Genomic DNA, 16,706 nt, shown 5'->3' with positions numbered 1-16,706 from the left:
TTATTCCCAAGGAATAAAACTGAAACGATGAACTGCAAAATGTTAGTGTTGGCAAATGTAACAGTGAGGTCTTTTGTGTGTAAATTACAGAAAACCTAATTCACATGGGTGGAAACAAAAAAGGCGTTGGTCCGTTAGGGCATTTGACTCCGCATCTCCGTTCCCGTGAGATGCAGGGGCTCAGAGGCCGTCCTCAGGTCCTTTCATCCGCTTGCATCCCTGGATTTCACCTCTGCGGTCACGAGACGGTGGCCAGCCTCTTGCGCTTGCTCTCACACCCTGCCTCGTTATCCTCAGCAGTGGCAAGAGTCTCCTTCTCAGTCCTTGCGCTGGTGACTCTCACCGCCTGCCCGTCTCTGCTGAGGAGAACGCATGTGCTGATGGCGCAGGCTGGGCCGTGTGCTCGGCAGTGACCTTGACGCGCGTGTCCTGAGGGCTGTGAAAGGAGAGGATTCCCAGAGGAACATCCAGCGCAGCTGGTCAAGGACTTCGCCGGATGTTCACTCGAGCGCCGATGTAGAAAGGAGAGTGTTGCCACCTTCTGGGTCAGGCTGACCTGGAGGGTCGCAAAGCTTGAGGCCGATGAATTCAGAGGTCTCCTTCGAGGAGACCAAGGCCTTTGCCTCCTCCGTGGCCTGGCTGTCTGCGTGCTGAGTGGGACTCAGAGGGAAACACCGGGGGGTGCTGCTGAAGACAGGAGACGTCGGGGCAGTGAGAGGCTGCAGCCACCGGGCTGGAGGAAAGTGAAGAGTGGCCCCCAGACCCACGTGGCTCCATGCTTGGTTTCGGGCTGCCGCCGTCTGGGCGTTCTGAGGTTCTCCACTTCCGTTTTGCCCGGGGCCCTGCACGTTCTGTAGCTGGTCCTGGTGAAGGGCTGTAGCGCTCCTGGAAACGGGAAGAGCGCAGGTAGGCCATGGGGGAGGGACTGGCGTGAGAGTCGTTGTCATAGCAACCCCATCTGGGCGCACATAGCGCCCACTGAAGGCGCTTGGAGGGGTCTCGCGCGTGCGGAGGGGCATCTTAAGGAACAGCCAGAGAAGAAACGTTGACTTCCTCACGTGGTCGCCATCAGCAGACATCTTCCTTTGGGGTGATGTCGCCAAAGAATTCACAATGCATTCAAGACAAAAAGTGCTTTGAAGATGCCCGAAGTCCAGAGACCGTGGGTGACTGATTAGAACCTTTTCTGTGCAATCACCTCCCCTTCCTCCCAGAGCCCACTCTAGCCCAGGAAGAGCCAGAGGCAGCTTAGTGGGGACCAGGGCAGACAAGAAAAGGCAAAGGTACTGAAATGAAGAGGACAACCCTTTTTCCACAGCAGCAGCCCCCCCCCTACCCCCAAAGCAGGGGCAGAAGTAGGGGAGAAACCATTTACTTCCAAACGAAGTCTGAAACTTGGGCAGTTATGTTGGTTTCGACTTTTAAATGACTGAAACTGTGTTATTTTTATTAGCAAAAATGACTGGAGGACTTTGCTTATCTGAGAATGACCGTGAACGGCAGGTGATGGGTTGGAGAACTGTCCAGCCACCGGGCAGTAATGACCATGACATCAGGTGGCCAGTTTGTGTACTGTCCACAGACACTGGGCAGTAATGAGAAAGTGATATTGTTTTCTCCTTGGGCCCAGTGGAATCCTACCCCTTTGGCTGAACAAAGAAGCCTGCAGGTCTGTTCTTGTAAATCACAGCAGCAACTTTACAGAAGGTCGCTTTCTTGATCTTGATTTTGAAACAATAAACCATGACGTTAAAAAGCATTTACATGTAAAATTTTATTAACATCATAAAAGAAGCTCTTAATATTAGGGGAAAAAAAAACCCTTTATGAAGATATTGCCTTCCGAACAGGCCCTTTGTGGTGAGAGCAGTGGGAAAGGAACGGAACACCAGCATCTGGGACTCAGACGGGAGCCATCTCTGCATTTGGCGATAATGGAATTTCAGTTGCGGCGGCGTCTCCTGTGAGGGTCTTACCTACGTTGTTAAAGAGAGGAAATTAAACGTACCAACCAACCCAAGTCACTCAAAGTGCATTCAAGTCGAGACCGACGAGGCAAATAAGGAACTTCACAGCCCAAGTCGCCCTCTCCCTTCCATGGACACGGGGACATCGGAGGGGAAGGATTCAGAAGCAGCCCTGGGGTGTGAGCTGGTATTGGAAGTCAGCCCTAACTGTACGTTTCCTGGGTTTCATTAGCTTGGGTTACAAACCGAGCATGTTTGGAATGCCCTTTTGGTACGTGCACTTCCTCTGTTTGCCTTACAAGTTCCCTGGTAAGTCAGAGAACTTCTGTAATCAGTAATCTTCCACTTTATTTCTATTTTATGTAATTTCACAATGAAAGACAAACTTATGCATGATCTCATAATTGCCTATCTTGTCCTGGAGAACAATGCTTTCTTTGTGGAATGAAACATTCTTCTAAGAACTTGGTAAGACTGGTTGAGCAGGTTTCCCGGGGAGAGCAGAAACCAACTTGAAAGGTAGCTCGGAGATGGAATCTCAAGTATTTATTTTCACATATGAGCAGGTAAACATGAAATATGCGACCAGAACATTCAATGGGAGCATGAAATTGATGTCTGAGAATAAAACATAAACACCTCGGCTGTTTAATGATCAATCAAGACAGAGAAACCCAGCGCTGGAAATCTCAGGACAGACCCTGGTGGGGAGAGAAGCTCACAGGACTGCATTTTCATGGCAGCCTTGGCGGTCTCCCTATGGCCAGCAGGGCTCCAGGCTTTGGCTCAGTTTCGCTCAAGTAAAAATTCAAATGACTCTTTCAAAAATGAGTGTGTAAATATTATCCAATTCCTTTATTGACTAAATACTGTAATTACATAGTTTTCTTTTTTAATGACCCCAGTGGGCATGCAATTCCATCCCATTTTGCTTTCCCTGACGTCAGCGGAATTGAGAAAGAAGTGCACCCCGTGCTATAATAATAGTCCACCTTCAAAATGATAGTTTTTACATTTTGAATTTACTTCAGAATGATAGTTTCTACTATTACTATGAAAAGAAGGACAGTTCGGTAAAAGTTTAAGGTCAAATCCTCAGCTTCTTTTAAGATAAAAGTAACATTTCATCAACATCATGAAGTGCTGGTAAAACTCTTATCCCCACAGCCTCTTCCAAGTAAACAGTCCCTCCAGGATATCAGTTTTCTGTAGCAACATGCTCCGGGAGAAAAACCCATCATTTCCATGCCAAGAATAAAGTTCTGGCACCCATATATTTGCATAGGTAAACATTTTCAAATTCATATTCTACGTGCAGGCTAAACCTCTTGGTGTTTATAAATGTTTTTGCGATTAGCCTTCAAGTTTTGGTTGGACAGCTGTGTAAAACCAATCATTAGAAGTGGGGCGTAAGGAGAGAAAAATAAGGAGAATTTTGTGCCTTATTGGCCCTTAAACTTATGCCTAGCTTTTGAGTTGCAGTGATAAAAAAAAACAAAGATCCCAGCCAAAAGTCATTTGAATTTGACTTGCCTTCAGATTCATATCTTGAATTCGTCAGGATCATTTCATTTGGCAGCAGGGGAGTAAGCAGCAATGATGCAAAATGAAAGATGCACCATGCTAGTGAGATATGATGGGGGTTTTTTTCTTTCCAGTTGAGGCAAACTTCAGTAGACTTGTCTATGTGACATCAAGTTTAAGACATCGTAGCTGAGGCATGTGTGGTGAATTAACACAGCAATATCTAGACACATCTAATTATATCCACCCCCCAACCAAGCCTAAGTTCTAAATGTTGGGGGAACATAAAACCTTTCTAACAAGGTGTGGTTCTGACGGTTTCAAATCAAAGGATTGTGTCTAAATGGCATTTTATTTTGGTGCAGGGAATTTCACTGCACGAATAACTTATAGAAGACTTCCCTGAAGAATTTTATTAAAAAGAAGTCATAAATATCAGTCCTTTCAAAGATTGAATCAATTGTTTTCCATGGTCCCAAAGAGAGCAGCTATTATCATATATTCCCAGCTCTTTTCTCAAATGGCATTTCTTGTTTCTTTGTGCTTAGAGCTCCTTAATTTAGTGACCCCAGATGCAGACCAGCTTTAGTGCCTCTATCTGAGCCCTGGGGGTTCTCAGAGAAATTGCACTAGTGGGAGAGAGGAATCCAGCCACTTAGTACTCACCTTCTGATGAGTTCTTCCACTGGGCATTCTCAAAACTTTTCCCTTTGATAGAAGAAAAAGACACTGTTCTGTCTCTGTCATTTTTCAGTATATTGTGTGAGATGTGGCTTATGCATTCTTTAAAAAAATTTTTTATTGACATGTAGTTGATTTATGATATTTCAGATGTACAGCAGAGTGATTCATTTATATATACATGTATGTATATATCTATATATATATATACCCGTACATATATATATATATATGTATATTCTTTTTCAGATTCTTTTCCATTATAGGTTATTTCAAGATTGTGCATATAGTTCCCTGTGCTATACATATTGTTTATCTATTTTATCTACAGGAAGATACACTAGTGTGTATCTGTTAATCCTAAACTCCTAATTTACCGCCCCTTCCCCTTTGGTTAGCCATTAGTTTGTTTTCTATGTCTCTATTTCTGTTTTGTAAATAAATTCATTTATGTCATATTCTTAGAGTCCCCGTATAAATTATATCATATGATATTCGTCTTTCTCTGTTTGATGTACTTCACTTAGTATGATAATCTCTAGGTCCATCTGTATTTCTGCAAATGGCATTATTTCATTTTTTTTTAAATGGGGCTTATTCACTCTGTCCTCAAGTATTTATTGAGCACTTATTTTGTGCCAGGTGTTTTGCTAGTGTGAAGAACCCAAAGAAAGAGAATACATTCACCCCGACAGAGCTGTTGGTACATGTATATGGGCTAATATGTGTTCTGTTTGTGCACTATTATGCATGCTTTGAGATATAAGAATCTTTAGTATCTTTATAAAGAAGTCTTTATGATTTGCTTTTGCACCTCACTGGTGGCTGTTGCCCAATCAGTCATCCATGTTGATGCTGGAGATTCCAGTGGTGCTAACGATATGGTGGTAATTCCAAAAAGTGGGCTTCAGTGTAACAAAGACATAACTGTTACCAGTTGGTGAGTCATGACATGTCCAATAGAGAAAAAGAATTGCACAAAAAGAGAAGGGTACAGAAACCCTGACCAGCTGCATTTTAAGGAACTGAAATTGTTATCAGTCATCATCAGAGACAATAAGTTGGCTTCCTAATACATACGTATTTTATAATAGCATGTAATATTTGTTAATCTCCTAATATATGTACGTATCTCCTAAAAAATCGATCAGCACTTCCGGACACCTGTCAGACCTTTCAAGTTGCTTATACCAGGAGTAAGTTCAGTTACGACTTAGTTGGCATCTATTGATTAAGCATCTTTGAAAATGAAAGTTCAGGCTGGCATGTTGGGGGACCAATTTTGAGAGGATGCTTGGTCCTTCAAAATAAAGCCCCCCACTTCAGGAGATGCCTGTGGATTCCCCCAGCAGGGGAGACCATACTTGGCACATCTCCACCTAAGGTTGGCCTTGACGTTCATATGACCTGACTTGGAATCGATGAGAATCTGTAACTCTGGGACCGTGGTTTTCAGGGAGATGGCAATTGTCTCAGGAATCAAATGCTGGTCCCTCCAAATTTAGCTTATTAGGAATAATAACCGTATCAGCGCTCGTTTTTATTGAGCTCTTCCAATGGCTGAGTAGAGCCTTTCCAAACATTATTTGAGCCTTTGAACAGTTACACATGGTTGGTATAATTTTTCTTATTTCACAAACTAAGAAACTGAATTTCAAAGAGATCGAGAGTTTGTCTAAAACTTAAGAGCTCCAAAGTGTGAGAATTGGTGTTAAAATCCAAGTGAGTCTCCAAAACCCGGGTTTTCCCCACTGTCCCAGGTCACTAATTACAAGACGGCCTTTATGTTGTAAAGTCCAGGACTAGGCGTTTTGAGACATGGAGCTCTCCCTTTCTGATATTTTCTTATGTTCTGAATAAATCTCCATAGTGACAGTAACCTATGGGCTTAGCTGTCTTGGAAGCAGAAGGACCTGGGGTGTCTGCAGTCACAGGTTAATCATGCTTCCTGGCTTAGTGCTTCTGCTGGCTGACTCATACCTAGGAAATTTGTGGCCAACCCAGGGTAGACCAATTTGTTTATTGTCAAATTGTTGAGACAGAAGGGCAGCTGCGAGAGCAGAGGTGAAACTTTGGAGCAAAGGCTTTTAGCTCTTTATTTGGTGTTTGCATGCATTTGTCAAATGCTCTGTCCTGGGCGTATGATTTCTTGATGATAACTCATGAACTGCTGCAAAATGCTTTTAGAGCCAGAGATCAAAAGAGCCCCATCAGAACTGATAATGTTGCTGCTACAGCATTATCAACTGAAGCTATAAACGCTTTTGTTTTTGATATTGTTGTCCTTTCCTGATATTACAGCGACTTAATTTTATCGCGGTTGCCTTTGGATGATGTTTGCTGTGGACTGATATATTAGTTATTAAGTTTTTATTGTCACATAAAAATTCCCATTTACTCAAGAGAGGGACTGTGTATAAATCAGAAGTGAATAAAATAATGACTTTAGTGGATGTAATTTATTAATATTATGACTTTAATTAACTTGTTCCTAATAATGAATATGTGAATTACCCATGCTCCTGCCTGACAGATATATTAGTCAGTGTTTGCTCACCTTGAACATTTCAATATCTTAGACAGCAATCCACAGTCAGTGAATTCCTGTCTTTCCATCTTCATGAAAATACTGAAGTTATACACAAAATAATTTTTAATTGAGTTTACTCATGATATGTCAGAGAAAGTCATATTATGGCCTATTATATGGCTTGTAGTCTGACTTTTTCCTCGCAGTTCTATTGAACTATATTTTAAATACAATAATATTCGCCCATTTTAAGTACATGTATGCAGTTTGATAAATTTTGGTAACTGATGCAACTGTGTAACTACCACCACTGCAAATGTATTGAACATTTCCATTATCCTAAAGAGTTTCCCATGCTTGCAGCTCTAGGTCATTACAGGTATGCACTGATATCCTTGCTGTCTCGACGGTTTTAATTTTCCTGTAAGTTCATAGAAATGGAATTTTATGATATTCAGCCCGTATTAGGGTTCTCCAGAGAAACAGGAGCAATAGAATATCTATCCATCAAGAGATTTATTTTTAAAAAGAATTGGGAGCTCCCATTGTGGCTCAGTGGGTTAAGAACCAGATTAGCATCCATGAAGATATGGGTTCAATCCTTTGCCTTGCTCAGTGGGTTAAGGATCCCATGTTGCCACAAGCTGCAGTATAGTTTGTAGATGTGACTTGGATCTAACATGGCTGTGGCTGTGGCATAGGCCTGTTAAAATGACTCTGATTTGACCCCTAGACTGGGAACTTCCATATGACACAGGTGTGGCCCTGAAAAAAAAAAAAAAAAAAGAATTGACTCATTTGATTATGGAGGTGGGCAGGTTTGAAATTGGCAAGACAGGGCAACAGGCCACAAGTTTGGGCAAAAGTTGAAGATTTTTTTTTCATTTTTAAAAGTTTTACTGAAGTATAGTTGTTTACAATGTAGAGATAACGTCTGCTGGACAATACAGTGATTCAGTTATACATGTACCCACATCCATTCTTTTCCAGATTCTTTGGTTTGATGTTAGAATCTTGAGGCCAAAGGTCATCTGGAGGCGGAAGTCTTTCCTTTATTAGGGAACCTCAGTCTCTTTTTTTAAAAAATTATTATTATTATTATTATTTAATAGTTATTTCCACAATACAATTTTTTTTTTTCCTACTGTACAGCCTGGTGACCCAATCAGTCTTTGCTCTTGTGCCTTCACATGTTGGGTGAGATCCACCCACATTATGGAAGGTAATCTGTTCATTCAAAGACATCGTTATCATAAAATACAGTCACGGAAACATCTAGATTGTTGTTGGAGCAAGCGGTTGGGGACCATAGCCTACCCAAGCTGACAGGTAAAATTAATCATCACACCGCCTTTTGTAATTAGTTTCAGTCACTCAAGCATGATGTCTATGAAATTGATCCATGTTCAAGTACGCATTAGTAATACATTCTTTATCGTGTTCAGTAGTATTCCATGGAATGACTATACCAGTTATTCAGCCAGTTGCCAGTTGATGAATATTTGAGTTCTTTCCAGTTTTTGTCCATTGTAAAAATTTTGCTATGAACTAGAACAATTAGGTGGCTTTTAGTATGATTTTTTGAGTCACATTAAAATTCAATCAAGTTTACTCCATATACTGCTGCATACAAAGGGCTAATGTTTATATTGCCTTTAACATTTATAGAGTATTTTTGCGTTTTTTGCCTCATCTAATTTCCGCTATCTAATTATCTTAGTAATAAACATGCAAAATAATAATGCTTTTTGTATATTTCCATATGTTAACTCATTTAATATTTATAGCAATTCCATAATTTAAGAATGTGTAGTTCCATTTTGCAGATAAGAAAATGGAAAGTTAGGGATGTGTAGCAACTTGCTTAAAATGACTAGAGTGGAAAGTTACAGAGCTGGAATTCAGATCAGGTATTTTGACTCCAAGCCCAATTAACCCTATTCCCTGGGGATAGCCAAGGTTGTGCCCAGAAAATGATAAAATTGCAATAAAGCATATGATAAAGAGGTGTGGCCAAAGCTCAGTCGACTTGAAGAATTGATTTTCCTGGTTTAGAAAGTACACAAAATCTTGCTCAGGTTTAAGGATTAGAAAAATTCAGTCTCTTCTAACATAGGAATTGAAATCTCCATTTGTAAATAAGGAAATATGAGGGTCAATGAAATTAAATACTTTGCTCCAAATGACACAGCTCAGCAATGGTTGAGGTGCCGTTAGAACTTGAGTCTGTCTGACTCCAGAATGAATCTTCTAATCCAGAGGTCAGCCAGTGTTTTCTGTAAAGGGCCAGTTTGTAAATATTTCAGGCTTTGTAGGTGGTGGGACAGAATTGAGAATGTTAAGTAGGCGCCTGTGTGCCCTACTGTCACTGTCACATGTACTCAGTTCTGTGGTCGTACTATGAAACAGTCACATACATAAACAAATCGTGTGGCTAAGTTCTAATAAAGCTGCATTTACGCAGGCAGTGCACTTGGCCCAGGGTCTGTAGTTGGCCATTGTTCCTTTTATTTGGGGCAAGGAGGCCTAAGTTAGTTTTAAGTTACTGGATAAGTGGAAGGTTTTAACTTAATGGTTCCCTGAGAAAATTTGATTAAATGCCCTTGAATAAAATCCTATTTTAGTGCCTCCTATTTATGGAGGTACAGGAAGATGGGAAAATTGTTATCTTAATAATGCTGATGAACTTAAAATCTTAGAACACCAAGTAAACAGAAGGCTAATTAAAACATGAAAAGCTAGATCACGTGATCACCTTTAATTCTCTAAAAAAGGAACTATTTCAGTCGCTGTCTGTGTAAATCTTTGGTTTATGTTTGATTCTGTAAACATCATGCCCCTGTATGAGTTTCAGATTGCTGCCGTGACAAACTGCCGCAAACGCAGTGGCTGAAAAAAACACCACTTTAAGGTCTTATCATTCTGGAGTAAGAAGTCTTGCCAAGCTAAAATCAAGGGTGGTGTTCTTTCTAGGCGCTCAAAGAGAGAAACTGTTTCCTGGTTTTTTCTGGCTTCACAGTCTGCCCCAATCGGTTGGCTCCAAGCCCTTTCTCATCCACCTGCCTCTGCTTCTCCACTCACATCTCCTTGGACTTTGACCTCCCGCTCCTCCCTAGGAGAACCGATGTGAAGATGTTGGGCCCACCTGGGGAATCCAGGCTCACTTCCCCATCTCGAGATCCTTAATTGTTCCGAAAAGTCCCGTCTGCCATGGAAACTGCCGTATCCCCCAGTTCTATGGAGGAGAACAGTTTTGGGGAGCATCATTCTGTCTACCAGAGCAATGATGATGAGCAATAGGAGGTGGGGAGAAGACCATTTTATTTTATTTTAAAAATGTTTACTCATATGTATTTGAACTTTTGGCTGCTCCCACAGCATACAAAAGTTCCTGGGCCAGGGATCAAACCTGTGCCACAGTAGCGACCTGAACCATAGCAATGACAACTCAGGATGCTTAAGCTCCTGAGCCACCAGGGAATTCAGAGAAGACCACTTTAATAACACTGTGCTCCTCCAGAGGCAGGTAGCACTCACCCTCCAGTTTGGGTAATTCTGCTGAGTAAGCAGTCATGACAGCTGAAGGCTGTCATTTTCCACAGCATTTTCAAGGCTCCTTCCACCCTCCCCATGCTGAGTGCTGAGGGTATATGAAGTGACAGGCACATGGACCTCATTGGAGTCTGAGAGCTTATCAGGATGCTGGCGCTCTCCTTGTCTCTTTCAGCCAAGTAATTTGTACCATTCAGAATGTAGCTATTGTTCGGGAAATGATTTAAAGATGATTCACATGTTGATGGTATTTAGCACCTACTGAAAGGATTTGTTAAGTTTTCTTCTCTGCAGTGTTGCATGGAAATATGTAAAGGCCCTCTTAAAAGGCTTCACAGAGGGTCCCTGACTTAACAAGGGTTGACATGACTTTTTGACTTTACTGCGGGGTGAAAGGGATATGCCTTCAGTAGAAATTGTACTTCAGATTTTGAATTTTGATCTTCTTTCAGGCTAGCGATGGGTAGTTAGATGTTGTCTTGTGATGTTGAACGTGGCAGAGAGCCACAGCCCCCAGCAAGCCATGCAATCACGAGGGCACACAACTGATGTACTTAAAATCCTTTGGGGCCCAGCTGACCATTTTGGTTTTCACTTTCAGTACAGTATCCCACACATTACATGAGGTATTCAACACTTTATTATGAAACAGCCTTTTTGTAGATGATTTTGGCCAACTAAGGACGTCTAAGGTAGGCTGGGCTAAGCTGTGATGTTCATTAGGTTAGGAGGATTAAATGCATCTTTGACTTGTAATATTTTCAACTCACAGTGAGTTTATCGGAATGTAAGTGGAGGAAGGGCTAGATGTAAAAATGCCCTGTGTTACTCTGGCTGTAGACCCACCATTGCAGGCATTATTTTTTTCACATGGAATTGTCGGTTTATAGATACTAGAGCTTTCAGAATTTCATGGGGAACACAGGTAAGGATTTTCTCATCATGACAAACAGCAACTGGTTGGTACGAGCCCGGTCCGCACCGGGGGACTTGAAAGCAAACAGAATGGGTCATTTAGATGAAGGGAAAGCAAAGTGATAAGCTGAACTCTGATTGCAAAAGCTCCCCAGGAGAAATTCCAGCGACTTTGTGGTAAATAACCAGCCTGCCTAGTGTTCTGTTGGGCTCTGAAAAGATGTGCAAGCATGTCATTACCACACCGAGAGGATCAAAGAGGACAGTAATGAACCCAGAATTCTATATTATGATGTAGAAATGGCTTCTCGGAATCGTGCTGGCTGGAAGGAGGTTAGTGTGGAGACCGGGGCTCAGGCTCATGGCTGAATCCCACAGCCAGATTGGTTCTCCAAATAGGTTACAATAATGTCTTGTGGCTCTGTTTTTGGCTGCAGAGGGTGTGAATAATGGGATTCTATTTTCAAAAGCATCACGCTTCAGTTATTTCCACGTGTAGTTAATCTTTGGCAGTGATACCTAAGCTGATGAGTAATTCCCCAACTTTCAGATTCCTTCATAGAAGGATATTCCCCAACTTAAACACCAGGAAGCGGGATTTAAGTCAGATTTAAGAGCTGGCCGATGGTAAGGTTTATTAAATACTGAAACCAGTTCTTGAAGGAGATGGCAGCCTTCACTGGAGGTCTTTAGGTGGTTGTCTCGCCTGGAGGGAGAGGATATTTTTAATGTGTTGAATTTGCCTATGATGAATTTCAAATCTTGAGAGAAAGTCCTTAAGCTCCTCATTGGGGCCAATGGGATATATATGGACCTCGTTAAAGTATTGTAGTTCTGTGTGCTTGCTCTTTGAGCAGCTGGTCATAGTTTAGAGGTGAGCGACTCCACAACTCTCTTCCTGGTTTAGAAAGGCCATGAGAAAGCAAGTGTCCATTTGAGATCTTGCCACGAGCTTCCCAGTTACCAAGTATTAAATCTACAGCTGAGAAACAAGAGCATTCAGAAATTCCTCAAGGTCTAGACTCCACAGTAAGTCTTGGTTATGGGGTCCATCCTTACTCAGTGTTAAACTGGGGAGTCCCAGGGTGAGAGATGGAGGTTTTATGGATTGTGCAGAGGTCTGAACTGCGGGCTTGTGCGAAAGCTTTGGTCTGCTGAAGAACACAATCCCAAGCTTTTCCATCCACATTGGAAGGGATGTGCCTGAATGTAGGCATGTCAGGCCAGCAGCAAGGAACATGTTATTGAACCTTAAACATATTGGTTTATTAAGTGTCATCCCACAAGAAGAGAACAGAACCTCCCAAAGGCAAGGGTACCAACTGGTGAGGACCCCTCTGTAACTGGAAGGGTACTTGCAACTGGGAGTTTCCTTCCTTCCCTCTCTCAGGGCCTACTGCCTCTCTGGGCCTTTCTTTCGTTTGTATTAGTGGGAAGACCTCTTTGTCTTCAAGGACTTTGCTTATCAGTGGAGGCCCTTGGACCTGTGTGTTTCTCATCCTTGATTAGAGCCCACGTTTGAAGCCCCGTGCTAGTTCACGTCCTTGTTAACGACCTAAGTCAAACCAAAGAAGCCTGTGCTGATATTTGTGGATTGCACAAAGCTGGGAGAAGTTAGGACAGGGGAGGGCTGTATCAGGAGACTAAAGGGAATGAGCAAATAGGTATATAGACCAGAAACAGAGAGATGAAGTTTAATGGCGTTAAGTGTAATGTCTTGTGATTCACCTTTTAAAAATTGTTGCATAATATAAGGCTCTCATCAAAGTTTGTCCTGTGAGGTCAACACCTTAGGCATCAGATAAGAAGATGGACCTTATCCAATAATGAGGACATATCCTCAAACAAGCTGACGGATTTCACAGTGGTTGGCAATTAGAAGGGAATCAATAAACATTTGTGCAAAGATTAAATAACGAGTGTAAACTACGGGTTTCCTAAGACTTCTTCAACCTTGTTTTTTTTCTCTCTAATAATATCTCATTGCATTTCATCAGAGTTTCTCAGTTGGCACGGTCTTCAATGAACCTATTGAGTTTTGGGGTATTTTTTTTTCTATTTTTTTTAATTGGAGTATAGTTGATTTACAAGGTCGTGTTTCAGGTGTACAGCAAAGTGATTCAGTTCTATATATATTCTGAATATACGTGTTTGTTTTCAGATTCTTTTCCATTATAAATTACTATAAGATATTGAATTTAGTTCCCTGTGCTATACGGTAGGACTCTGTTGGTTATCTATTTTATGCATAGTACTGTGTACCCGTTAATCCCAAACCCCAATTTATCCCTCCCTCCCCTTTCTCCTTTGGAAACCATAAGTTTGTTTTCTATGTTTGTAGATCTGTTTCTGTTTTGTAAATAAATTCATTTGTGTCTTTTTTTAAGACTCCACATATAAGCAATATCATATGATATTTGTCTTTCTCTGACTTCACTTAGTATGATAATCTCTAGGTCCATCCATGTTGCTGCAAAGGGCATTATTTCATTCTTTTTCTGGTAGTGGTCCATTGCGTATATATACCACAGCTTCTTTATCTATTCATCTATTTATGGACATTTATATTGCTTGCATGCATTGGCTGCTGGAAATAGTGCTACTACGAACACTGAAGATGCAAGTGTCTTTTAGAACTATAGTTTTCTCCAGATCTATGCCTAGGAATGGGATCTTTGTATCATATTTTACCTCAGTTTTTACTTTTTTTTTTTTTTTTTTTTTTTAAGGACCACACCTGTGGCATATGGAGGTTCCCAGGCTAAGGGTCAAATCGGAGCTCTAGCCATTGGCCTACATTGCAGCCACAGCAACACAAGATCCGAGCCTCATCTGTGACCTACGCCACACCTCATGGCAATACGTACCCTTAACCCACCGAGTGAGGCCAGGGATCAAACCTGTGTCCTCATGGATACTCGTCAGATTTGTTTCCACTGAGCCATAATGGGAGCTCTGGTTTTTACTTTTTTAAGGAACCCCCATCCCTTTCTCCATAATGGCTGCACCAAATTACGTTCCCACCAACAGGTGTCCGTTTTATAGCAGGCAATTCTCACATGGCCTTGGCTCTCTTCACTTCTCTGATTACTGCATAATGTAATAGCCCAGCTCAACCATGCAGTCCTATGCCACAACTTCACCCCTGGAGGAAATTTTCTTTTCCCTAAGGAAAATTTTCCACATGTGATTCTATTATAATTTGATGATTCATGATTTTCTTCAGTATACATACAGTTATATGTTCATTTTAAATGTAGCTGACACTGATAATTGCATTTAATTCCTGAATTATATTTCAATACTTTGTGCTTGTTGATGTGTAGCTTCGTAATGACTTCCCACGATATGCTTGATTTTGTAGGGGATGCCATGCAGAATAGTTACATTTTGAGGAACATAAAATTACCAGTATCATTAATGTTAATCATTTGTGTTCCTTAAAATTGTATTAATTCATACATTATTAACAAATTGAGTTCTGTGAGCTATTACAATCCTGGGGAGAGTAAAGAAAGATTCCAAATGGAATCTTTCCAATATGTTTAACACAATATTCTGAAACTTGATAGCATGACCTACATTCTAGAAAAGTAGACTTCGGTGATAGCCATCTTTGGTAAATAACAAAACTTGCCACAAATGCGCAAATTAGAAAGGCATGTGTTGGTTTGTACAGATAATGTACTGTCATCGTAGATGTGGTTTGTAGACTGCTACTGGTAAGCTTATAAACACAGTGTGCTATGCAAAAGCTCTGCCCTACAGGCTTCGAACCTATCACTCAGTCCACAAAATTAGACATAAATAAATATTGACAACATGAAGGAGCTGTCTAGTTGCTTTCTAGGTTACTGCCGGGAACTACAGACAATCTGGGAACTGGGGTTCTTTTTTTTAAGCGAAATCACTTGAAATACGAGGAAGGAAATCATTAGAGTTTACACAGATGCTTATGTAAAAAGTAAAGAAGGAAACGGAGAAAAGTGAGAGGTGGTTTAGTAACACATAAAACCAAAGGAAGCTTTGGGTTGATTGTGGCAGACCTTGGAATCCAGGTAATCCCGTGGCTTATACACTCCAGCCTGGACGGACTCTGCATGGCTAGTTCCGGGCCAACGGGCAAGGGCGTGGCCCCGTCACTCTGGGCGTAGAGATAAGGGGATGAGGTGTCCATCGGCCCTGGTGGATGCTGCGGGATGCAGGAGCACCCAGGACTCGTTGGAGCCGGGGATGGACCGCCCACTTAACCGACGGAGTCCAGAGCGGGCGGTCACCAGGGACGATGGTGAGGAAGGTGGAAGCGGAATCTGGAGAGCAGAGGGAGAGGCGGGGGAGGTAAGAGAGGTGCAGGCAGGGAAACAGCCCGCAAAATAGCCCAGAGGTGAACAAAAGCACGAGTGTCGCAAAGCCACGGAGATGCGGATTGTGCGGTGGGCAGGATTACCGCCACACCTGAGAAACCTGTGTTTGCCAATGAGGCGGCAGCGCGTGGGCGCGGGGCGGCTGCAGGTGGAATTCGTGGTGCTAATTAGCTGACCAATAGGGAGCGGGGGGCGGGCAACCCACCCAGGTGAGTTCAAGGTGATCACAAGCGTCCTTAAAAGGGGGAAGCGACGGCCGAGGTAGAGACGGCGGTTGTCTTGCTGTGGTTTGGGAGCTGGAGGAGCAGCCGTGAGCCTCGGCATGTGGGAAGCTTCTAGAAACCAGCAAAGTGTCTCTCCTGGAGTCTCCAGACGAGACAGCAGCCCTGGGACCCCTGGACTTGAGCCCAGTGGGGCTTGCGGCGGCTCCTGGACCTCCAGAACCGTAAGTTGTTCAAGCTTATGTTGTTTTAAGACCCTCCGTTTGGCTTGGGGCAACTTGTTAGAGGAAAAAACCAGAAAATACCAGCGAGGGCCCTGTTGAAAGCCCAGAGCGAGGAACGGTGGGGTGAGGGAGGCAGCTAAGGGTGGAACCAGGCTGCGGTGGGCATGTCTCTTGATGCCCTGCTCCTCGGTTTGGGTTTTATCCAGCAGCACTGGACAACTCCCACAGGGGGGGAGAGGACGGAAGCCGCGTTTTAGAAACGTTACTCGGGCCACAGAAAAGATTAGAAGTTGCACCCTCCTTTTGGAAAGAGCGTTAACCGGGGTACCGTAGGGACACGGCTTTCTGAGTGATGGCTGGGTGGGGGCGGGGAGGAGGCCGAGGGCCGTGGTTTTGCTTGACGCTTTGGGAGGCTGGTGGTGAGAAACCCGGCCTGGAGGTGAGTTTTGTGGGCTGCTGGTGGGAAATGGATGGGGTTTCTTCTGCTCCTCGTTTCTAAGAAGTGAGTAAAGTCATCTCTTGAAAACGAGTGGGTTACAGGTCTCTGATATGAGAATGCTAAGGAAGAAAACCAAGGTTGTCTTATTTTCTGGGGACGGGAGTTAAAACTTCTGCTTACCGGGAATCTAGAAGAACAACAGGCAGCTGCGAAGGCCCAGGTGAGTGTCGGGCCCCTGCAGGCCTCATTTGTTAGGCCTGAAACGGGTTCCTTCTATCTTGGCCTGGCC

At 42.7% G+C, this 16,706-nt stretch overlaps 1 protein-coding gene across 11 annotated transcripts in view; it reads left to right on the top strand.

Annotated features, from left to right (window-relative positions):
* The window catches only part of LOC146398709 (uncharacterized), an 843,865-nt gene that overhangs the window by 70,916 nt on the left and 756,243 nt on the right, over positions 1-16,706 (top strand). For 8 of the 11 annotated variants that reach the window (XR_014819883.1, XR_014819888.1, XR_014819890.1 and 5 more), the window contains exon 1: positions 15,798-15,978. The exons of the other annotated variants lie outside the window; for them this stretch is intronic. Coding sequence is in view for 3 of the 8 variants with exons in the window: in XM_084982272.1 (XP_084838398.1) it covers positions 15,856-15,978 (123 nt within the window). In the remaining 5 variants the exon portion in view is untranslated. Of the gene's footprint in view, positions 1-15,797; positions 15,979-16,706 lie in introns of those variants that run through there. 11 annotated transcript variants of the gene reach the window in all.

The sequence above is a fragment of the Sus scrofa genome, chromosome 11 (assembly GCF_054392235.1).
Source record: "Sus scrofa isolate SSC_HxYL_T2T_F1_AM1 chromosome 11, Sscrofa_HxYL_maternal_Yorkshire_Landrace_v2.0, whole genome shotgun sequence".
Classification (NCBI taxonomy): domain Eukaryota; kingdom Metazoa; phylum Chordata; class Mammalia; order Artiodactyla; family Suidae; genus Sus; species Sus scrofa.
The sequence above is the reverse complement of the archived record's forward strand: the minus strand, read 5'-3'. Positions and strand labels throughout refer to the sequence as shown.